Source organism: Electrophorus electricus, chromosome 3, assembly GCF_013358815.1.
Source record: "Electrophorus electricus isolate fEleEle1 chromosome 3, fEleEle1.pri, whole genome shotgun sequence".
NCBI classification, from domain to species: Eukaryota; Metazoa; Chordata; class Actinopteri; order Gymnotiformes; family Gymnotidae; genus Electrophorus; species Electrophorus electricus.
In genome coordinates, this window is record NC_049537.1 from 25,197,987 (window position 1) to 25,224,051 (window position 26,065).

General features: G+C 39.9%; 1 protein-coding gene across 3 annotated transcripts; it reads right to left on the reverse strand.

Moving 5' to 3' along the window:
• Positions 1-6: 6 nt before the first annotated feature.
• Positions 7-25,506, reverse strand: evlb (Enah/Vasp-like b). Of its 3 annotated transcripts, none has more exons than XM_035524787.1 (13): positions 25,109-25,506; positions 9,669-9,837; positions 8,947-9,124; positions 4,535-4,598; positions 3,645-3,715; positions 3,162-3,439; positions 2,607-2,707; positions 2,439-2,484; positions 2,196-2,244; positions 1,821-1,881; positions 1,248-1,308; positions 1,058-1,115; positions 7-861 (listed from the first exon to the last, which is right to left on the reverse strand). In XM_035524787.1, the coding sequence occupies exons 1-13, from the start codon at positions 25,111-25,113 to the stop codon at positions 824-826; spliced, it is 1,179 nt and encodes a 392-aa protein (XP_035380680.1). In that variant the 5' UTR covers positions 25,114-25,506; the 3' UTR covers positions 7-823. The 3 variants fall into 3 exon arrangements, with proteins under 3 accessions (XP_035380680.1, XP_026888491.2, XP_035380679.1); XM_027032690.2 differs by lacking the exon at positions 25,109-25,506 and adding an exon at positions 16,433-17,083; XM_035524786.1 differs by lacking the exons at positions 7-861; positions 25,109-25,506 and adding an exon at positions 16,433-17,083 and having other exon boundaries at positions 1,074-1,151.
• Positions 25,507-26,065: the final 559 nt, after the last annotated feature.

Below are 26,065 nucleotides of genomic sequence, written 5' to 3' on the forward strand. Positions count from 1 at the left end.
TATATCTTTTTTTTTTCAAACCAGGAAGCACATAGTCAAACGAGGAAAGAATAAAACAAACAATGCTTCACCAAATTCTTGCAGCCAATAAACATTTTATTAACAACATGATCACAAATACTCTGGTGTACTGATGTTTCTGTTTATAAGATTGCAATATCCAAAAAGCAATAGTTTGTTGCTGATCCCACCTTGTTTTAAAAATCTTCCTGTCAGTGATTACATACACATTTGTGTTGCCAAAATAAAAATAAAAAATCTTAAAATCTTGATTAAAAAAAAGTTCAGGTTGTGAGAAATAATTTGCTGCTGTATAAGCTTATAATTATTTTTTCCACCAGCAAAGGAAAATAAAGACCAATGAAATAAAGGCTAACATAGAGACCTATGATATTATTATTATTATTATTATTATTATTGTTGTTGTTGTTGTTGTTGTTATCAAAATTTAAATCAGTGTTATTTTTTATTATCTTTTCATGACAATATACCTACTACTTACAAGGACATCACTACCACTACCACCACCACCACCAATAATAGTAATAATAATAATAATAATAATAATAACAATTTTCTATAAAGATTTCAAGAATGAAAAGACAGTTGCCAAATATTATTTTAAACCAGAAAACAGAGATCAGTGCAAGTGTCCTTCTTCCATTTATATATCTGAGGGTTACCACAATCTACATGTTACAGCAAAATTCCACATTTGCTTTAACATGGTAGTCATGTTGCTGGGCAGCTTCCCCTCTTCGGCTACAGCAGGTCCTGCCAGGGGTTGGGTCTCATAAAAGATGGGCCACATAGGGCTGGGAGATTATGTCGTGCTAATTCTACTAAGTTCATGTCTAATGGCTGAAAGAGATTATAGAGAATTGTATTACCTAATGATTTGTGGTTCATGTAACATTAAGGAAGCAAGCACTTGCTATCATATTCATAATTCCAAAGTACATGTTGTTGTTTATTTTTTAGGCCTTGGAACGTCTCCTCTTATAAAAATGAACTGTTTGTTTTACAAGGAAATTATAAATATTTAAAATAAACATACCATCAATAATTTCATCTTTCACCTTGTGCAATTCACGAACAACTTCTTCCAAGATTTCCTATTAATTTATACAGGCATACAGGTAGGTAATAATCTATTAATAAAATTCATAGTTTTAAATTAACATTATGGATAGCAAGCATGTATCTTATTAGTATACTTATATCGTTCACTAAGGCTGAACCTTTACCTGTTTCATTCTGTCAAAGTCTAAAGCGTCTGTGTCATTGTTACTTCCCACAGGCCGAACCCTAAATAGACCACAAACACAGCCACAGTCAAGGGCAGATCTCTCTCTTGTAAATAATTCAGTATGTACTTTTATATTATTCTGAAGCACCTTAAGTTTCATCCATATATGGAATGTGCTATAAATAATAATAATAATAATAATAATAATAATAATTATTATTATTATTATTATCATCATCATCATCATCATCATCATCATCATTATTACATTCAAATCTTCCCTATTTATCACTGCATTTCACTATGGAAACACATTATATTTCAAATGTATAAAACATATAAAACACTTTTTCAAAACACTTTTTACAATGGCATGTTTACTGTTACATTTTTAATTCCCTCACAGATTAGAAAACCTGGTGAAACACAGATATTTGGGGATGAAAGGACTTTAATGACATTCAGTAACCTCCAGTTAGCCATTGATTTTACAAGCATACTCAGTCAAATGCAAAATTTTATGGATTTTAAAAAATTGTTACATTTTGTTGTCCTACCATGATGACCTTACCTAGATACCAATGATGACCTCTCTGCAGAATTGGCTCGGTCCCACGGCTTCTTTGCGCCATCTATAGGGAAGAATAAAAAGTGCAGGTAAGAGGCTACACAGCAAAGCAAGGCAGGGCCTTGAAAAAACATCAGCAGGGACTACGTGATAAATTGCATAGTTTAATGTTTACAGCCTCCATGACCTAATGCTTAATGCTTTCTGTCTGTGGTATTCCTCTCCTTGTATTTTTCTGTTTGAGGTTACATTCATTTTTTCATCATTTATTGATCAGTTGAAGCATTAGTGCTCTACTAATGTCTTCACTCTGTGCTAATATAAAATAACCTTCCAAAGTAGCTCATAATATGAAGAATGTGTGGGTGAAGTGGGTACCTGAGGCACTCTGTCCTCTAGACATGGGTGAGGAGGAATTGGGATCATCCTAAAATACATAAAGCTTATATTGGTTAAATGTTTCCTATTTTCTCATCCCAAAGCTATATTTAGTGAAAATATTTAAAACAAAAACTTATTTACATTGGAGAAAAAACAAAGAAGAAAATGCTATGGCCCGCTGACAGACACAAAATACAAAAAAGAGGAAGTACAAATTTTGTTTAATCTTTCAGCACTTACATTTTGGCCATCTCCGATTTTCTCAGACTGGTCTGCGGCTTTTCGTCTGATAACGACAGTGGAAAAATCAGGTTATTCTGCAACCCTACAAATGGATTGATAGTGTGCTAAATTAGTTTCACCAATTGACAAATATCACCTCTTTCGTTGTGAAACCTCAAAACTGACCTTCGTGCAAGCAGGGCGTTCATCTCCTCCATTAAACCTCCGCTACCTCCACTAGTCCGGTTGGCGTCGTTTTTGGCTCCAGATCCTGAGCTGTCCTCAGGCTGTGAACACATGGCCCAGTCACTGAACAGACCGCTCTCATTCACGCTGCCTGTAGGCAGGCTTGTTAAAAAATTGCACTTTTCAGATCAGTCATACAGTCAACATCTGCTCCAATCTCCTATTTGTTCACATCTTGATTTAGAACGTATTGTCCCACAGTGTTTGAACTAATTAGAGCGCATAATAGACATTGATTGTGAATTATTTTGATGATGCTGTATATTATACAATAGTAGCAGTAGTGATACAGAGTAATCTTTAAATAATCTTCAGAACCTAATCTGTATGTAGCACATTGTCGATTACAAGTCAGAAGAGAGAAAATTCAACAATTGCTTGTAGGCTTTCATTTCGAGTATTTTTTTGAGTAAATTGGTTTCTGAGTCAATGTGACATGATATTGCACAGATATCTCATCACTTTTGATATCCAGCATGCTAACATGAAACAGACCCTTTGCACTCTACGCAGTTTGGCTCCCGCGATCATGGCTGCAAGGCCGGTGGGGGCCTGCGGCTCATCGTGCGGTGTCCCATGGCCACCATAACCACCTCCAACCATGGGCAGAGGTGGCGGAGGTGGAGGAGGAGCCCCTCCGAAGGGCGGTGGAGGCCCAGGAGGTGCAGGTGGAGGAGGGGGAGGCGGGCACGGTCCTCCCATTGGCATGGAGGGCGGAGCTACAGTTGGAGGAGCCACAGAGAGCACGGTGGGATGGCCCTGAAATGGGGAACCTGCCGAGAGAAGAATACAGGTGATGAAAGGTGAAGCAGAATGGACAGATGGGAAAAAAGAAGAAAAAGCAAAAAGGATTAGCAGAAAGAAGGGAAATATGAGTCTAGTGAATTTGCCCAGTTCAGACTGGTCTTTATACAATGTAAGCCTTTAGAAGTTGGCATGAAATTGGTCCTTATTATCAGGCAGGCCTTAATTTCTAACCTGAGTTGGATGATCGTCGCTCTCTGTCTATGTGTGCCTGCATCTGCTGCTGTTGCTGTATCTCCATCTGCCTGCAGAGAGCACACAGGACACACACAGTCAAGACAGCAGGGTATCCAACCTGCATACACCAGGAGAGCATCGCCATGCCATACTGTTAAGGCCATGCTGTTTCTATCCCATTTCCCTGCTCAACAGTGGCAAGTGACTGAATGCTGTGAATGGGATTGGAGTACCTCATGGAGGCATTCACAACACACTGCTTGTGTTTTGTTCGTAATGTGCTGTGGGTAATGTTTTGCAGTTACACTTTGCATTAACATCATTTGGCCTGCAACATCATTTGCATATATGAATACTGACTACTACAGTATAGAATGGTAGACCAGGTAGAGAAATGTGCTAACAACGCCAAGGTAATGAGGACAAATATTCCTCCTGTATGTAAGATCTGACCAGGAAAAGAAAGTGCTGTGGAATTTTCCAGCTGAATTCTGCTGGGGTGCAACTGACACAGCATTTTAGTTAGAGTAGCCATATGGCACACTTAAGCTTTTCCATGTTTCAACCACCAGGGGACAGATTTTCCCCAATGACCTTCAGGCCCTTGAGTAAACTGGATCTTCACAACTTTGATATCCACACGCTATGCATTCAAGTTCATTACAGGTTTTGTTTATTTGTGAATGGACATTTTATGGTAGCAAAACTGCAAAGAGGGTAAATGAATAACCCACAACTCTTAGGTTCTTTGTGTCAAACCAGGTGGAGCTAAAAACCTCAGTTCCACATTCTGATGAGCTACATATAGATAGATAGCTTCAACCACAGCAGCACTGATAACGCTGCAATAATGAGTAACATCATGAGTCCCGTAGGCTGAATATCACCTTCTCTGCACATCCAGGTCCTCTGTTGTGGGTCCATTCTGTACCTGGCGCTGCACCGCTGGACCTAAGCAAGGATGAGAACAACATATTACAGTTTGTTAAAGGCCAGCAAATACCACAGAAAGTTCATGTGTCTTGCTGTGCTGTAAGAATGCCCCTCACATTATTAAACTTGGCACTTAAGGAAATGTTCACCTCTAGAGTTTTAACCTCCATCTAGGCATAATCCCATTAGGTTTCGAATCAAGCCTTTAACCTTGAATCTAAAATGCACTACCATTCTCTCACAATCCCAAGATTTACAGATGACATACCAGTGTCCAATGTTATTCTGTGCCACTGGGTCCCTCTTGTATGAGACATGAGACTGTACTCTTAATTCTCAGTCTGTACTCTTAATTCCATTCTTCTCTACTGAGATTGATGTTCCTCAGTTCTAACTAGGTGGAAATGCATTCCGTCCCTTTGCTACTTGTGCATAAAAGGTGCCATATGTGAAGAAAATGTTTATATCATCTGCTTATTCTGAGTCAATGGGACAGCTGTGAACAAAGTGACTTGTAGCCTTGGGTGTAATTAGACTGCATTCGGTGTTTAACGTCATTTTAATTTACAGGTATGTGGTTAGTTATTGCTGCTATACTTATATGATTGTAACAATTTTGTTGTTTATGACCCTGCTTTGTGTCCTAAAAGGAGGTTGAATATTTTATTTCAGGGCCTTGCAGTCTCTGGAATGGCCCCTGGCTGCCATACTGTATAGGATGATAATGATCTAGGCTTGGCAGACACCTATTGGGAAATAAATCCTAAAAAACTAAAAATAAATAATAATAACAGCTATACAAAACACTACACTCGGCCTGTAGGAAAATATGTCGGCTTATTGATTTATAACCAATTCTCAATTTATTTCCAGTCTTGTCTTGAGATAGAAAGAGACATTTTCATCTTTAATTTAAGAGGATGATTTAAGAAGGCAAGCATAAGATGCTGAATTATTCAGAGGTAGTGAAGCATTGTGGGGTTGCTAAGGAAAACTGAAGTAAGCACAGGAAGGTCAGGTGTATCAGGAGCAGAGACAGTCTGTCAGAGAGAGAAACAAATGTAATCTTAACATTTGGCATTAATTACAGGAAGGAAACATGTAGATACTTTGTTGGAAACAGAAACAGAAGAAGTGTAAATGAACACATGAGCTATTGACAGTAATACACCTCATTACTGTCAGACATTGACCACACCAACTCTCAGCCATTTTGGATCCAATTAACCAGGAGCAGGAACAAAAAGTACAGGGAGAAAGCTGAGGACAACAATGACCAAAAGCTAACCAAAAATCATGATGGTTTCAGTGATTTTAAGACAGCCATAATTGTCTCTCTGCAGTTGCAGTGTTTATAAAGGATGCCAGTTGTTTCTCAAGCTCAAATTTCAGCTTTCCAAACTGACAAATAAACAGTAGAACTTGATCTGATCTCAGGACACCACTGCTTCGACTCATTTTTCAGTGATAAACACACACATACATAGAGACACACACAAACACATTCACATACACACAGGCAACACAGTATCCTAATCACATAGGTAAAACAAAATCATGAAGGAAACTACAAACTATCAAATGTATCCATGCAAGGAGAATGACGCAAACCAACAGAGCAATCATTGGGTCTGTTAGTAATATAAATGAGGGTTAGTGGAATATTATTTCATATTTAATAATATTTCATAAAAATATTAAAGAGAATATTAAATGGCAAGTGTTGATTTCTAGTTAATATAAGTTTAAAGTGACCTGTAGCCTTATACAGCCCCCTATTCCACAGCACATGTATCTGTAAGAATACATTCATTTAGTGTTCACTGTGATATAACCTGGGGGATTCCATGCTACACAGAGTGGACATTAAACTATGTTTAATTTACATTAATTTATTGTAAAATGTAAATATATGGATTCATATCTTTTGGCTAATATACATGACTGTTACCTTTTTCATTATTTATTTTATTTACAAAATATACAAATAAATACATTTGTTTGATTTTTAAAATATAAAAAAAGCAATGTCCACATAACCTCACAAACTCAACATCAGTCTTCCAGTTCACCTAAGTAAGACACTATTCAAAAACTAATGGATTCATGCTGATACTAACATCAGCTAAACAACACAAAAAGCAGCGAAAACAGCTTCATGTGTGTGCAGAAACTGCCTTAAAAGATTACACATTCCAGCGGAATCACTACACAACACCGTAGCGTGCCTGCTGTCATCACAACTAAAAACACAAGTCCCTTCCTTCTCACGCATTCCATACAGTGACTGGACCTGACACGAACTCCTCCAATGTCGTGTTCAGTATACTGCAGACACAGGAGAGAGGGAGAGAGTGTGGGCAGTACCTACTGGACATCTTGAAGAAGAAGATCCGACTGTGGCAAATGCAGAGGCACTGGCAGACCCACTCTCTGCTGATCATAGTGTCCCCGGGCCCTTCATCCCTTCTCCTTTTCTCCCTCTCTCCCCTCTCCTCCTCATATACTCTCCTCCCTGGAGGTCTCTGGTTTCCCTGAGGGGTAACCCTACACCCACAGTGTAGCAGCAGGCTGGTGAGCTCTGACCAGCTCACATTTCCCCTGAGCCTCCCTGATGTCCTGCTTCTAGTGCCACGTGCAACTCCAAGCCAACAGGGGGCATGAGACCTTGTTCAGGAGCAATGGCGCACCATTAAGTATTAAGAAGAATGACATTATTCATTTTTATTTGAATATAGACTATTTCACCAAATTTCAGAATCCTTATCTGTTTAGTTATGGAAAGAAAATAGAACACAATTTCAGTTAACTAAGCAAGAGAATACACCATATGTCCAAACGAAACTCCGGCTGTACAGTGTCCTTGTCTTGCCTGAATTCATTACTCTCTATGGTATTTACTATTCACAGTCAGAGGGAGCACAGTAGCAGGGTCAGGCCTGCAGGCTTTGTTCTCCTTTTCTCTCTGTCATCCTCTTTCATTGATAAAGAGAAAAACCTGCACTAGTACTGAGCCCAGGGGAACACGTCCAACGAATAACGAGTTTAATTAAGATTAGCGTTGCACTGGGAAAACACTTCTCAGTTAATAACTTAGAAGCACTGAGTCTCATTTACCTCTCTAAACCCTCTCTCCCATTATGTTTTATTAAAAGAGGTGTGTTGATATGATTGAACTGTGCATGAGAGAAATACGTCCATTAATGAAATGCTGAATTCTGTTTGCGAGTATATGAAAATTACTCAAAGTGCCTTAATATACTCCTTAATGGCAGTTTCTTCAGCTACAAGCAATTAGCCCACATATTTAACCTGTTCTGAATAAGTCTGCACACAACACTGAGTAGGTTATGTGCAGTGCACACCTTTAGGGGGCACTGTGCTTCACGAATGCCTATGTAGGCAGTATGCACACAATAAGGCTCAGTAGCAATGCTTGTATTGCTCAACTTTCAGCCACAGATCTACAAGAGTATTTGCGCTGTGTATTTAGGTTAAAAGTGATCAAACCGACTTCTGCTGCAACTGTTTAGGAGGGAAGTTCTGCCAGAGATGGCCTGCCAAGTCTGCCTAAGCTCACATTGAAAGTTCATCAGCTGAGAAAACATTAACCATGAACATAACCTGCTCACAAAGACATAAGGTCCTATTGGATCCAAGTATCTTCAGTGTCTACAGAGGAATGGTGACTATTTGTTGTATACCTATGAGCATCCCAGTCACTACACAGTTTCATTATAGATATTAATTCCTCAGCCCTAGCTGTCTTGTCAGAATACCTCCAATCTTTATCCCATTAACAATATTAGATGAATTTTAAAACAGTCCAATCTGCCCGGCAATTTTTTTTGTATATATTGTATATTTTGTATAAGTAAAAACAGACTAATCATCTAAAATGTATTTTTTAATGCTTTGATTAGTGGCTATTCTTGTCTTTATGGGCAGAGAAGGGATGATTGAGACTGCAGAGGTCAGAGTAGGCATGTAAGACTCCAAGCAGTATTTAGTATATGTGAGGTTAGTAATGTGTAGTGTGTAGTGTATGTTTGTGTAGTCAAGCATGCAACAGGTACAGTCCACAGGGGCTACAGCTGTTCCAGTCAGATTTGGTTGCCAGGCCAACTTGACCACTTACATTTCTACTAAGATTAAGAAGGTCACATATCAATCACATAATTGTATCATTCCCCATGAATACATTTTTTAAATATATTTTTGTAATAACTCAGATACAAGCTCAGCATTTGCTGCTGAACACAGTGCTTCACAGATGACTTCTTATTTGCTCAAGTTTGGATGTGGAGGAAAGATGGTGTGAGTGAATGATTCTCCCAGGTGTGTACTACCTTCCACACAGCCTCACCTCCATCCTGAGTGCTCAGCACGTTGAGGGCGAAGAGCATGGCATTGGAGAACGTGGTAGCCTCCTCCTTACTGGCAAAGTTGAGTCCGTACACCTGCCTGGCGTCACGCCACTGGTGAAAGGTCGGAGTGGCCTGATTGTACTTAAGTCCCTTCACAATAGAGTAGTTAATGACGACCTGAGACAGAGAGGTCACAGACAGAGGTCATCTGAAAGATGAGGAGGCAGGGAACCAGTGCTCAAACATCTGAGGCCATGCTACCGTTGACCCTGTACAGTGTAGGTTTTTTACAACACAATTCACCATCTGTCTGCTGATTTAGCAGTCTTAGTATAAAAGCAGAAGCTGATATTGCAGAATGTGTTGTCCTGCACCCCAGTATCCACAGCCTGCAGATATCTGCAGATCTCTCTTTTACCCATGATGCCTGTCACTGCTCAATTCTGTACTGACAGCTACACACAACCACTGGGCACTTCAACACACTCAGAGGCGAAGGCTCAATCCATATGAAAGCTGACATTGCTGGTATGGTTCTCAACAAGATGAAGCAGATGAACAGAGAAGCATCATCCTTCATGCCCAGTAATAACATGACCAATAATGAAATACAGATGCTGTATGTTTTCGTTAATAGCTTTGTTTAGCTCTGGTTTTTAATTTGAATATGTGACTATACTGATTCAGATTTGAGCTGTAAGATTGTAAGAATAAGAGGCACCTGTTGGTCCTGCAGCTTGACCCCCACCACACGGAAGGTGTTGTTGGCAGTGTTGTGGTAGATATTGATGCGGCTGAAGCCCTGCTGGCCTGGCTTGATGGGCACCCACTTCTTGCTGGTGTCATCGTAAACCATCACCGAAGCTCGGGCCTGGCAAATGCTCTGCTCGCTGCAACACACAAACACGCATCGGCAAGTCAGTTCAGAGGAGCCATCAGCACAGGGGCTACATCCCAAAATTCTTTCAGCCTTTAATCAACCAGATGACCAATCAGATGGAAAACACTCAGGACTCATCAATATCTCCATGTAATCCTGAAGACATTTCAACAATATGCTCAGCATTAAAGTCAAATTATTTTTTATAAATTACGTGATCAAACATGTATCCAAGCAACAGCATTCTTCTGTCCACTGGTCACTCAGTGCACTTAACTACTACTTTGCTAAGCTATTTTATAAGTTCTGATAATGAAAGACAGTAGGGGCAGTAGTAGTAGCAGCTCAGTGGTTAAGGTACTTGACTTGTAATTGGAAGGTTGCTGGTTCATGCCATACCACTGCCATACACATGCTCACCTACTGCAGCATTCAGCATATCACTCTGGAAAATTAACAAACATTCTGGGGCATAGGAATCAATCAGCCAGCTTGGAATACACTTTGACAGAGGACTAAATGGCAGAAGACAAATGATGCACACACAATGTTGTTGTCACCTGATTGTACTTCACACACTAGTTTGAAACACCCTGAAACAAAATATTTGTTGATGTTGCTGAAATAAGATTTAGATCTTTTACTTGTGCCTAGTTCTACTTTGAATCTTCTTCCTAACTTCCTGTCACATGAAACTTCAAATCTTTGACTATCAGTTGTTACTAAAAGTAAATCAAGACATCCCCTGAACCAGTAGCTGGATACAAAGCATTAGGACTCTATACTTCCTAAAACCAGAAACCTGCCTTGGCTTTCATCTTATTGCTATATCTCTATGTCTCTCTCTGTCTCTCTCTCTGTCTTTCACACTCTCACTAACCTTTTCAGTTCTCCAGTATAGTGGGGTGTCTCCACTGTCTTCAGTTACATTAGGCAGTGTTCTGTGTTTCTTCCTATTGAGCTTCTATTATGGAATAACCTCATAGCCGACACCTATGCACATATAAATTGTCCAATATCTAAATAGATCATGAGTGAAGCAGAAACAATTCTGATCAGGTTTAGGTATAGGTGTCTTGTGTAAACATACATTATCACATTTTGCAATAAAGTAAACAGACAGGGTTGGCACTGAGCCAGGTGACAAAAACAGATTTCTGTGTTTCCATTCTGTATGAATAAGTGTTACATGAAACACCTTGGATCTCTCTGTCTAGTCTCAGCTAACTGACCATGTTGCAATAATCACACACTTTGTCTTCAACTCATTTGCTCTCTGCTAGGTGCACTGTACACACTGCCACTGCCACTGGTCTGGGATCATTAGACCAAACTCTGTCAGCAGTCATCCACCATCATGAACTAATCATCAATATTAACCTGAAAAAAACTGGACATGGTTTATATCACACACTCCAGAAAATGCAAGACACCTGACATGTAACAAATATAAAAGGTATAATGTAACATGCAACATGCCACAATCAGTCTTATTAACTATAATATCCCTGGCCATGAGATATTTCATCAAATACATTTTGTAATTTGTAACTGAACATCTTTGCTGAAATTGTAGAGGTCATGTAGAGGTCAGTAGGTGTGAATTTTATGTTGCCTAGTGTAAAATCTGAAACATTTCTAACTAATAACTAATGAATATAATGTTTGGATTTGTAAAGGAAGGTGCAGCTCTACCTATTGCCATGCAATGAAAAGAGCTATCAGATCAAATCTGGTGTGTGGATGAACATACACACACACTCACACACACACACACACACACACACACACACACACACACACACACACACACACACACACATACACACACACACACACACACACACACACACACACACACACACACATCCACCAGATCTTTAAAGCTCAAGTGGGGATGAAGGTCAGGCTCGAAGCCAGATTAGCACCAAAATTATGCTCCCTGCAGAGACCCAGGAATCAACCCACAATCCCAAGAGGCAGGCAGCCACCATGCTATACCTCAACATTTAGGTTATGCCTGATTTCATCCTCACACACACACAGCCTAGTGGAGAGAACTGGCTTTGACAAGCTAAACAACAAATTCAAAGTGTGTGCCCAGTCAGTTTGGTTGACAAACCTTGCCGCAAGAACCAAGAAGTATGTCCCAGTAATCAGGCCAGGATGATACATCACAACTCATGCAGTCACAGCGCTAAAAATAGTGTACCCTGTCACCTACTGACACGTTCATAAAAAGGCCTGCTTTTTCCCATTCATATATCTTACAAAATATGCCCGGGAAAATTAACATTACACTCAAATGTGGCATATCTCATCTAACATGTAGGTGAAAGCCGAGCTCAGCAGAAGCCTGCCGAAGTACTGGCAGATTTACATGAAGTTACAGGCTGTTGGAAGAATACAGTTCAACTTGTGAAAATGTTAGCGGGTTCCTGAGATATAAGTGGCAGCATGCTCTGCCAAGGAAAATAGTCCAGGCTATGGCCTTCCCATATGAGTTTTTGGGAAAGTGTTACATAAGCAGCTTGCTCAGTCACAGCCTCTGTGGTTGGAAGGTAGTGGAGGAGCGAGAGAGCTCGCCAAGCTGAAGCAGAAGCCATTCAAATGTCCTGATAGCAGAAACAGAAAGCAGTGATGTTTATGCTGAAATAATTTAGAGTCTGCAAAGATGTTCCCGTCTTTATGAAGTGAAATTTTCCTGGCCTTTATAAAGTAAACATGTGTTTCCTTATCTCCACATCTACTTCCTTTCCATGCATGTTTGTGCTCATTATCACTGATGAATAAGTTTCAGGCTTGTGATATTCCACATATAAGAATTATGTCTGATCAGTCAGAGATGCGCGCTGACTTAAACTACTGTAACACACCAGTAGTCTGCTGCTGACTGGATTTATTTGCCTCTCTTTTCTGCACTTTGATTGACTGCTTAGTTGTGCAACTCCACTAGGCATTTATATTGCTCCAGTTGAGATACAAACCATAAGGACTGTATGTATTACCGCTCTGCCTATGGTTGTGTGCTTGGGAATAAATGCATATTTATGCATGTTTGTGCACACACTGAAGCACCTCAGATACACCCTCATGTTAACTTAGTTCAATCTGTAGATGGCAAGAACACCCTAAGATGTTAGCATGACAACTGAAGTGGAATATGTGCCAGGCTTTAAAAAAATTGGAGAAGCAAAAAGAAATTAATGAGCTTTGTGTTGTACTAGTAAGCAGCATAGCCTCAAACATTTATACCATAATTGAATAATACATGCAGTGTAAAAGCTCTCTAGGTGCTTTGAGTCTAAAATGTATCAAATGGTGTATTGAACTAGACTCCATTAAGATGATTCCTTAATTCACCTAGCTAGACACAACACATCTGGGTACACAATAAGATGTGAGTATTTATGGTGATCTAATTTGTTGTGGCTGTGTACCTGATAATAATTGTTATTTGGAAATAATTATTTGGAAGAGAGCATAAAAGCACTAGTCTGGCACAACATTCTCACTGAAATGAATGCACATGTACTTAAAATACAAGTTACAACAATTCATTTAATTAGGCAATCAGCATTTAATGTGCTCTACTGTTAGTTATGACCGTTTAGATTATTTGTATTGATTTGATATGCAGTTGCTGAATTCACTTGGTGGTTTAAATAATCCGATTGTCTTTGGTTGTATGCAACTAATGCCTGCAACTGCTCAACTGACTTGGAGGGAAAACACATTCATGGAGTGCTTACACTCTAATAGAGTGAACACTTTTGTGAAGGGAACACACTTTCATGGAGTGAACACACTTTCTCAAACACCATCATAAAGCATATAAAACTAAACCTTTGGATTCAGCTCCAATAAACTAATTCTGGAGATAACCCTTACATAAGAAATAGGCCATTGGTTTGGCGTATTCCAGAGACCTTCACAACATTACAAAACTCATTATCATCTAAAAACTTCAGCAGGTCTCCGCCCACTTTATACCAGAGGTTTATAGCCAGTGTTCAAAAGGAAGTTTTAGCTGGAAAGTATTGCCTTCAGACAAAGTGAAAGTCTGAGAAACCTTCTAGATTCTACTGCAGATTACTGTGAAAATGTTAATGTCAACCTCCATTTGTTTGGCTGTTGTATCAACACTCTTCAAATGGCAGAAGTATGTAACAGTTTTAAGACCTTACAAATTTACCATAGAACCAAAATAACTATGTGGTCATTTGGAGGGCATTAAAGAGTCAATAACATCAGCCAGACACTAAATTGTGACGATCTACTTTTTCAAAAGAATGTCCTCTTTGTAACAGCTAGGGGTATTTATAGCTCAGCAAAGCTTATTCCTAGCTACAGAGAATCTTATGTAATAACAGAGATATACCTAAATTAGTGGAATGATGAAGAAAAAGTCTTTGTTTTTTTGGCTTGCCCCCATCAGTAGCACAGAAACAATTGTGCAGTAGCTGGTCTGTTACCTCCAATTTATTTAGTTTTTTTCTTTATTTAAGTCACCCATGAGCTTGTGAAAGGGTAAGATCTACACATTCATTTATATATGATTTTTAAATGCATCTTTGTCTATCAAGATATTTTATTCAATAGGTTGAATGAAAATCAAATCTCTTCATTTCTTTTGCTTTTTTGTTGTTGTTGTTGTTTTTTGCTTTTGTAGGAATACACACATAGACACATAAATACCCCCATACACAGACACTCACATACACATATACACAAAAGCTTGCATTTGGTCTCCCCCCTCACTATCAGAGCAGACAGGATACACTGAGCCCAACTGGTCTGACTCTACTGTAGAATGTTGGGCAGTGCCATGTCTACATGGTATCCAGAATACTCCATGCAACACAAAGGCTTTTTTGTAGTATCCACCACCCAATATCCCCCCCACTTAGAAGCTACGTATCCATATCCTTGGCATTATTTATTATTTCAATCAACCTCCATTTCCCAAGCCTGGAATTTCATATGCAGCCTTCCATGCATCTCTCTCCATCACTTTCTTCTCTCGTTCAGCCTGTCTCTCTTCTACTCTCAGAGTCCTTCTGCTCTTCCATCCTCATACACTCTCCCACCCTCTGTGACTTCTGCCTTTCACCTCCCTCCCCCATTTCTCTCTCCTTCATGCTCTCTCTGTTTCTCATTCTTCATTCTGAAGCTTATTATTCATCATGATTGTGGTTTTTCTTTCCAGCCCAACCCAGCTGATCAGTGTAATCATTTCAGTAGCACCAGCCCAGTGAAAGCAGACAGAGCATGCACACTACACCCAGAGCAGTGCAAGTAGAGAGAGCATCCACACCAAAAGTCCCACAGCTAGGCCACAGGCAGCATACCATACTTCTGCCATGAAAAGCAAAGACAGTGCATTTTATTGTTGCTCGCTTTTAAAGACACAGCCAGAATTGAGCAGCATATATTCTTAATGAAATTTTAAATATCCCCCAAAATTGAGAACAATAATTCTGCAAAATGTTAATCCCTAATAATAATATATTTTGTATAAATCACCTCCAGTCCAATGCTGTGAAAACACGTTGTGCTTTCATTGCTGCAGGAGAGTACATGGATTGGGCTGGTAATCCAATACTCACTTTGGAGGAACCACCACAAGCTCGATGTCCAAAGGGAACAAATATGCAGCAATTATCTCCAAAACCAGAGAAAACACATGGTGGAAACAAAGTAGACCTAACTCAAAGACATTCTGCAGGAATATGCAGATCGCACCAAACCCAAAACACAGGGCCAAGCTTACATTTGTTTTTTCTTTTTTTTTTTCCTTCCAAAAGCCCACTAGGAAAGATTTAACTATCACAGCAGTCAATTCTGATTAGGAAAAAGAAAATATTACCACATACTTTAAATGAGCTCTGACTGTGTGATTGTAGGAAAAAAGAGTCCTGCAGAGAGTCAAGATAGGATGACAAGATAAAATCTGACAATCAGATCCTGCAATTATGCCATGTAGAGCAAATCCCAACTTCACTTGGACTTGGGAGGAGTAAAATTAGATTAGGTTTTGATCAGTATGTATTCACCATGTTGTACTATTCAAAAACTGCTAAAGCAGCAAAATACCTGTTTCTAGTGTAGTCCCTGATATTCCCCTTTCAAGCATCATCCTCCAACTACCAGAATGATATATACTGGTATTAGTAATTTCTGATGCATGTAAGCACCTAATGAAAACAAAGCTGCATTTGAACAAAGACACTCCAGAAACAAAGCTCAGTGCTCAGTAGACCCAGACAACACAGCGGAAATGACACCTTTGAGCAGTTAGACAATGGAACAAGAACTTTGATTTATCCAGCTTCCATAGTGGGGTTATCAGTCACATGGATTCCTGAGGTCTCAGAGAACCAGCCTTCACAAGCGGCACAGGGAAGGAAGGACGGCAGGATGAGCAAGGAGAACAAAGGAGGGCACCTTCGGAAGCCCAGCACTGCCGCTAACCGCTGCCTGGCACGCCCTGGCTCTGGCTGGAAATCAAGCATCCTCCCATCGGGCCCTTCTCATGAAAGCCACTCACTTAGCATTCCGCCTGCAGCCTGAAGAGGACGGCCAGCCGGACAATGTGGACCCACCTGATCTTATACTCAGTGACCTGAGAACTGGCGTCACAGTAGATCTGCTGGATGTAGAAGCGATGTGACTGGACGTTAATATCCATGGCTTCCGGGTTGTGGCAGAGAGGAACAGGTGCTCTCTCTTCTTTGTCAGTTCACTGGCTATCCCCCCAGCTCCCCTCCCCTCCTCCACTCACTCCACAGCCCTCATTAACAGCTCAGGCAGCGAGAGAGTGGCAGCATCGCGGCCGCTTCCTTACACATGCGGGAGTCGCAGAGTGGGCAGAGTAAATGTTCATCACATACACACGCATACACACATGCACATGCACACATACACATGCATGCATACATACACACACATACACACACACACACACACACACACACACACACTCACATGCAGTTTCCTGAAGTCTCCATGTGAACAATTGTGGTGAAAAGGGTTTGGAAAGCCAGAAAGAAAAACATTAAATCAATCAAATGAATGCTTAAAAAGGTTGACAATAAGGAAAAAGAAAGACCCGTAATCACATCCTCAATGAATTGATCCTGAAAAAAGGAGATTATTAATAAAAAGAATAGGATAGCATGAGAGAGAAAGAGAGACCGAGAGAGACCTCTCTTCAGCAGACTGAGAGGACCGAATGGAGTGAATGACACTCTCAGTGAGACGTCATCATTAGACAGCCTCTCTGTCTTTTGCTTCATCTAGCAGATCCCTCCCCCAATCCTACATCTCTCCATCTCTCCCTCTCTCTATCCTCCCCTCCTCCTCCCCTTCCAGCTATGACAAGCAAGAAGGGAAGCCATGCCCACAATCACACCCCTCCCCCCAATACCACTACCCTGCTCCTCCCCACTCGTTCTCTCTTTCTATTTCTCGCTCTCATTTTCTCTCACTCTCTCACTCTCTCCTTCTCTCTATCCCTGCTTTCATTTCTACACGGAGCAGTGACTGTCCAGGTTCTCAAGCATCAAACTACCATCACTATCTCAGTGTTGTGTCACACACACACACACACACACACACACACACACACACACACACACACACACACAGTAATCTGTACATGTGACTTGCAGTTGCTACTGTTTAGATGTTTAAAGTTGTCACAAACGACTTTCCACAGGTTTAAATTAACATGTTCATGTGGTTTTCATTTGACAACAAATACCTTCCCTCTAAGCATACATCATTTACAGTTTTTTACAATTGTCTCAATACAACTTTTTCAAAACACTTAACACATTCACCATATCAACAGACTATGTGAGCTAAACTGTCTATACTTTTGCATTGCTTTGATACAAAAGGCATTCAATCACAACTTCTTCCAAAATTCATGAATATCTCTCTCAGTCAGTGTTCATCAACAGCAAAAGTCTATAGCAAATGTTGCAGACATTTAGATACTGTTCCAAAGACTTAACTTTCAGACTTAAAGACTTAAGAACCCAACACAATTCTGATCACTGTGGGTTGAAATATGTCACATTTTGACAGACAAATGAAAATATACACTTGAAATAAAAGAGCAGAAAGTTTATTCAGTTTTTTTGTTTGCCACCATTGATACAAATTGATACAAAACTTGTATTGAAATGTATTTCATGTATATATGAAAAATCTAGATGTCACGGGAGCGATCTTTCCACTTTTAGTGCAGTACATATACTGCTGAAATTGCAGTCATTTGAAGTTTTTTTTGTTTGTGCCCTGTTACCATATATTTGAAAAGGATGGATGGACCAGGCCAACAGCAGACTTCTGATACTGATAGGCAGACACATATGTGTGAATTACTGTATATAGTGAAAATATTGATTTGGTATTACTGTATTTGTTATTGATTCTATATTTTTCTTTTCTAAACTATAGTACTGCACTATGAGAACAAATGGCAAAATACTGTAAACCACAGAAGAATACAGTAAAAGCCACATAAGAATACTGTGGCTTTTGTGATTTGTTTCTTTATCATACATTGTTTTACATTATACAGTACATATTGTTATTCTGGTTTTCCGAAATATTTGTGGATATAAAAACAGAGGAAAGGGAAACCCATAGTATATGTATTTTGCAGTGTTGCAAGTTGTTTGTGTTTTGAGTACAAGAACATGGAAATGCACTCCTCTCATAGTATAATTTATGGCTGTTGACAAGTTGAATGTGAAGAGGCAATCCATATGTCAGGGACTGAGACTGCTCCAGCATGAAAATGCAAGACTACATTTTTCTAAATGACTCACACCATTTCTGTATGTTAATAAAACATTCCCCTTGTTAGTGTAGGCAAAACACATACAAAAACACAAATTGCAGACACAAGGAAGCAGTCCGGGAAGTATTCAGCTGTGTCCACATAAAGCTGTCAACTGTGGCATTTATGAGTAGCAGCTGAGCATGCACTTCAGTGAGATGAAAATCAAAAGAACGAACTGCCTTGTAAAAGCATTGGTTCCCTATGTGTAGTTTATTCACTGTGGTACGTCCTCAGGAGACCTCCATCAGGCACTGACCACTGATTAAAAGGCATAAATCACACTGGATCATAGGCAACAAGGGTGAATGGAGTCAGGCCATTCCATCACTTTTCTCTTTCATTATTAGCAGGTCAACAAATTTAGTAGCAATGCAAAGTAATTCTAGCCTGTGATGTAGTGCAGATTAGCTACACTCTGCTCTGTTCCAGACCTTACAGATCTGTACATCTCAGATTTTACAGATCTCCAAATCTCAGATTTTACAGATCTATACATCTCAGCTCTTACAGATCTCTAAATCTCAGCTCTTACAGATCTCTAAATCTCAGACCTTACAGATCTGTACATCTCAGCTCTTACAGATCTGTACATCTCATCTTACAGATCTCTAAATCTCAGATTTTACAGATGTGTACCTCTCAGATCTTACAGATCTCTAAATCTCAGATCTTACAGATCTGTACATTTCAGATTTTACAGATTTGTACATCTCAGATTTTACAGATCTGTACATCTCAGATTTTACAGATCTGTACATCTCAGATTTTACAGATGTGTACCTCTCAGAACTTACAGATCTGTAAATCTCAGATCTTTGCAGTAAATATATTAGCTCCTGATTCTGGTTCATCTTGTCCAATCCAGATTAAGTGTCTTTGTCAAGACTGAATGAAGAGACAAATCTCTGAAGATCCACTGAGCAGAAAGATCAACTGAGGTCAAAGCAAAGAGTGAGCCAATGACTAGATCCTGTACATACGAACACTAAAGTGTATGTATGCACCAGTCCTGGAAACAGACACACAAACAGACAGACATGTAGTGATGGAACAATAGAGGCTGCTGCTTACAAGGTAGTATACTGCCCGACCCCCACTACTGACCCCACTGGTCCCCAGCAGGTTCCATCATGGCTGCAGATTGCATTCTAATCCTTAAAGAGGAACACCTCCCTCTGAGTGGAGCTTAACCAGACTGTAACTGCACAACCTCCGGCACTCTCCAGGGGGGTGGATGGTGGGGAGTGTCGATGTCCTTCTGATAGACTTTCACCAAGGCATACTGTATGGAGAGCTGGGCTTGAGCGTGGAGTCAAGGTGGGTACAGGGAGAATATAGGCTAGCAGGATGAACGGATAGAAAGGTAAGAAGATAAGCATAAGACTGAGGCAGATACATCAAACCTAATTTAGATATACTGGAGGAGAGCGGGTGTGAAACAATGAACAATGCAAAGAGGGGAAAAGCAGAGCAGGAAGGAGGAAGAATGGAGTAAAAACGCTGAGAATGAATTGCTGAATATGCGCAGGGAGAGTAATAGAGAAGGAGGCCATACAGAGAGAGAGAGGGCCAGAGAGGCTGAGGGAGAGGTTGATCTCCGCTCTCATTCAGTGTGACTTAATTCAGTGTCCCTCCCCCCAGGTCAGACTGTGATGCCCCAGAGGATGCAATATAAGAAACAACGACAGCAGCCAATCATTTCTCTCACTGTGGTCATGGGCATTTACATCCAACCGGTCGTCCACTAAGGAGGATAATGTCAGTTGAGGCTAGGTTCAAGAGACACACTCTGTACAATACATGATAAAAACAGAGATTCTATTATGTGCGTTTAACTATCTGCAAATGATATTGGTGTACCGCACATCTGATAAAATATATGCTGTGAATCTTACAGCTGCTGTTAAGCTCTGTAGTAAAACCCCAAACCATAGCATGTTAGTGTATATAACAGACACACTGTATGATGGTGTTATTTGGAGCACATCTGCATTTCATTAAAATACTTTAAGAAAAGTAAATGTGATAGCAGTGGTGCACCATGGAACGCTTGGAACGCATGGTTTTAGTACAGTACCTACATAAGCTTCAGTAAGTCTGTTAACAAAGTTGATGTTTCTGTCTGTTATACAAATCCGCTGAAAGATCTGACAATATTGCATTGAAAGACTGGATGATGCCGTTCTGACCCTATTAACACAAACACACACACACACACACACACACACACACACCTGACAAAATAAATGCACATTTTACTCCTTTTATTTTATTCTTGATGGTAAAAATCGGGATATGAAAGCAATACAAAAGCCTCTTGTTACTTCACAGATCAATGTATAGGCCATATAAAATTTTAGCATGTCTGCTTTGTCACTACACTCTACTCTAGACAGGTCTACTCAGAGTTTTTCAATGTAAGTGGGTCTTCTAGGCTGAATGGCTGGACTCACAGTTCATTAGAGTATCAGATCTACAAAAACCTCCAGTGTTGTAATGTCCACTGTAGAAAGAAATTCCTCTTTTTTTACAATACAAGGATTTGCATCAGCGATCAGCAATTTGTAAAGCTTGTCTTATTTACAGCAGGTTTTTTTTTTTAAACAAAATAGCATTGGTTGTAGTTTAAGCATTTATAGTATCCTGTGAGGAGGATGTAGCTTCTAATTGCATGATGCAGTCCAATCCTGCAGTGCTGCTCTGGCCTTGTAGGACTTTGGATCTGTCCTTCATTAGTCTTGCAACATATAACTAGACAGTAATCTCAGAAAGGCCCCTTCTTAAGACCACATTTACTTTATTTACTTTTGCGGCAAAGCAGAATTCCATTTGGTTCAAAATCAAATGAAGACTTCAAGTCCTTTCACATTTATCGGCATGTTTATATGCTTGAGAATACTGAAGTGAAATTGAGCATACAGATCTTTCAGTATCCTTATCCATCTATCAAAACCACTCACGTCAGTCATTGTTTCATTGTTTTCTTCAACTCCTGAGAGGGGAACTGCAGCAGGACTAGAAGTAGTGTTTAGTCTGAAGATCCCTGCAAATCCTCGGAAACCCTCTCTGCTCTGATTGCCATGGGCTAAGGAGAATTCACCACTAGCTGGTTTATTTCAGAGTCGTATGTGGGCCAGCCAAAACAAGCATCAGATCCATACACACTGACCAGAATCAATATGCACGTTGCTGGATCTATGAGCAACACGCTTAATAGTATATCAGCAGTATGTTCAGTGTTAGGCATTCAGCTGTACTATGAAAGCACTCCCTGACATGCATTTATATGTATAATTATATTATAGTTATACTTATGACCAAGGATTTTTGTCAGGAAGAGGTCTCTGTGCACCACCCCTGTAAAACCGGGGCTCACAAACCATTTGCCTGTCTAGCGTTCCACTCAATAAAATAACAATAATAAGAACATTCTTCACACTCTTTGAACTGGAGATGAGATGGATATTAGAAGCAGTGAAATATACATTTTTCTTTCAGACTGGAGAGAAGAGGCATGGCCAGGGTTGAAAAAAAAAAAAATTAGCATCTCACAGATGTTCCAGTACATTAATAGGCACACACTTTTCCTTTTCTCAGAAGTGAAATCCACTCTTCATTTCTAGGTTGAGGTACCCGACTCTGCTTTCCTGAGCATCTGTTTTTATTGCTGTTGGATTTACTCCAGAAGATTATGTCTACAATCAGAAACAGAACATTGTCCAAAACTGAAGACAAAGAGAAACACTGACATGTGTGTGACCCCTTAGCTCTGCCACCCTGTGTTATCTGTCTGACTTGACCTGATGAATTCTAGAGTGACTAAAACAGTGGAAGTGGGGGATCGAAACAGTGTCTGAGTCAGCTACTCTGAGAGGAATTAAAATAGGTCTGGAACGGCTTAGACTGTTTGCTCTACAGCAAAGTGAAATCAGAACACTTAATTGTAGTGAGAGCCCCACTGGTTTTTAATGAGGTCAAGAAAATTCCTATGCTGTTAAAGGCATACTTTATATATACTTTCTTGGATGTCCTATTAAAATTTCAAATTCTGTGTAAATATAAACCTTAATATTCATAGACATTTTCTCTCTTAGTAAAAACTGAATAGTGAAGTAGTGCATATAACTCTCAAATAAAAAAAGGGAATTTGCATCTCAAAATACAAATAAACCACTTCAAACCACTGAATAGTCTCTCTCTCTCTCTCCCTCTCTCTCTCTCTCTCTCTCACATGCACACACACACACACAGAAAGAGAGAGAGAGAGAGAGAGAGAGAGAGAGAGAGAGAGAGAGAGAGACCTGAAAAGATCCTAAATGAGGCTTAATCCCAGATTAGCAGCAGTGAAGAAGGCTCATGGCAGAATAATTGGCAGTGCACCTCTAGGCCAACCAAAACAATACCACAGTCAAAGATTGCAGTCTGCACCAGAGATGCATAAAACACATAAAACATAAAACAGACAGACATGAATATGTACAAGCCTCTCAACCAATGATAAAAAGCAGGTCACCCACATGAACATACATGCACATGTGCACCCCCCCCCCCCCCCCCCCCCCACACACAAACACAATTTCACTGTTATTAGCGAAATGGAAATGTTTGTGTTAGGACTTAACCAAACAAATCGACACACACACACACACACACACACACTTTTGCAATTTTGACTACATCTTTTACTACAGTACAATGCAATTACTCCCTGGAATCTGATTCAGATGCATATATATGCAACTTCTGTTCCTTGCCTGTACAATTAACCTCATTTCCAAAAACAGTATCAGCTGGTGCACACAGAAAAGGTTTGAGGGTTTTGTATGAATGAACCCAGTCCACACAGCAAACGTCTGCCACTGTGTGTGGAAGGGCCTACTGGTTAGCCATGGCAGACACACTTGGCAGCTTTTCTCCCTGACCCCTGGGTGTGCTGTGAATCCTCGCGCCGCCTGTTACAGTATCTGCCAGTGCCAACTGGCCATAGCATGCCACTTAGAGACCTGCTGTATCTCATACTATAGGTGAAGCAAAAAGAAAAAAAACTGACAGAGCAGAGAGCTGTTTTATTTAAACATTAGAGTGTTCTTAAGTTACCAGATGTTTCTGTTATGGGTTTAGGTAGATTTTCACTCTTCTGTCAATTGCTGATCTGTACCAAAGCATCAGTTTCTTGCCCTCAGAATCACTGTTATGTTGACTGACTAAAGGACTTACAGCTTATTAAATTAAATGCAGTTGTGACATATGAATTAACACATGATCAAAATCAAAAGGATCTTTACAGTGATCACTGCAAAGGGAGTGCTGTAACTACCCTTCACTACACACAGTTAGCATCTGGATGCAGTCTATTTTTACAAGTTGTACTTACAGAGATTTTAGCCTACTGATATACACAATAATCAGTATATCTGCTATGGGGGGTAAATTATGTGCCTTACATATATCTGCAGTACACAGAGCTTCACAATTCTGTAACTTTTTAGTCAGAAGATGTAGTCCAAGTTGCAAGTGTAATTGTGTGGATTTTTGAAAAAGCAGTCTGCATACTCTTTTGGTGTTAATTTTAAATGTATTTAGTAAATGAATAAATATCAATTGTTAATGAACATATCTTCAATCAATACATTCTCTTTTAAGATAAATTTAGAGGCATCTCGGTGTAGGTCACAAGCCTTTGGCAGTTCCGTGAATTCGGAGGGAGCACTGTCTGGCCCATGATCAAGGAATAATGACTTTTGCTGAAGCATTATTGCAAATGCAATAGACTAATGTACATTGCAAATATATGATTGCTTACATTAGAAGACTTTCATACCATTTGTTGACGTTACGTGCATGTTACCGAACTCTTTTAACTTTTCAACCATCTTTTCTTCAATGAAAGCTGTAATAACTATGTTACGCACGCCACACGTGCAGTATGGTTTCTATGACAACAGCTCCTCTCTACAGACCACTCCCTCCGTGACACAATCTTAGGCAGCGCTCACATTTGCTATTGTGTACGTATGGATGTATTTTGCCTCCTTCATGTTAGTGTTTTTAAACACCAGCGATTGTGTCCATGCGAGGAAGGCCAAAGACGATATTAATTAAGACTTCTAATTATATTAGGCTGATGAAGCATGATAGCTGTTGCCCCACCTCGAAGGCCGATATCAGGCAGACGCCGGTCGGCTCAAAGGACACCCCCCCCCCCCCCCCAACAACAAAAAAAAACCAGCACCAGTTCATTCTGACATGATTTACCAGATAATAAAAGAAACGTAAACAAACCAGACAGACGTAGTCAACGAATCGTATTAAGCTTTGTCTCATAAAGCCCACACAGTGAAATCCAAGCGCAGTTGCTGCAGTACCCTTCGTTCATTGTGCGTTTTACAGCGCGATGTCAGAACAGGCGCGTGCTTTTGCTTACCTCATCTTTCTTCTTTCCCCTCCGTTACGAGAACAGCGGAAAATATAACTGCAGACTTTCTTCGCAGATTTCGCCTTCCCACCTGTTTTAAGTCTTTTATCCTTGTAATGTTTATCACGCCGTTAACACACCGATGCTGTGAACGCCCGCCAGTGATGTGCGGATGCTGGAAAGCGTAGCGGGGAAAAATGCGACAAACGTTTTGTTCGGTCTCGTATAAAAACCCAGAGGCGATATCGTGTTTACTTCTCGATGTTTACGATCTACTCTCCTCAATTCCATTTCACATCGCTTGTGACAACTGTCTCTTTGAAAAGGTTATAGGCAGCGAGAGCGTCAGCAGCTTCTCAGTTGCCATCTTTCCTTCTTCCACCACTGGGCGTCCGGTAAGGAAAGGGAAAGAGAGAGCGGCGTGCTAAAATATTCAGCACTGACTCACCGTATCTGTGCTGCCCGGTGGCGCCCTCAGCACCACTTAGTCACCGTATTTTTTTCGGTAGTTTTCTTGCTCTCCAAATATACATTTTCTTCACATTTCACCAAATAGTAGGAAGGATAACGCTGACAAATAGCCCTATAGACCTACATATTGCATTGCTCATAAAATATTACATGAAAAAATATATTGGGTCTATGTCATGTGTTTCAAGTACTATAATGCTCTAGTGACGCTCTAATTAAATAACATTACTTTTATTATATTAATAAATATAACATTAAATTAGTATACTTTTCTCTCAGCATGTTACAGCCTAGTGTAACATGCTACAGTAATGAGAGACAGCTAAGTTATAATTCATCCTGAGTTTTGGTTCTTTCTAATGGAAATTATTTTTAACTCCAAGTTACTTTCAGCGTAGGAAATTGCTGTAAACAGAGTTTGTTTAACCACTCGCAAACATTTAATGCAGTGTGTTAGGCTGTTTTGTAACCTTGTGCAGTACTACATATGGAATA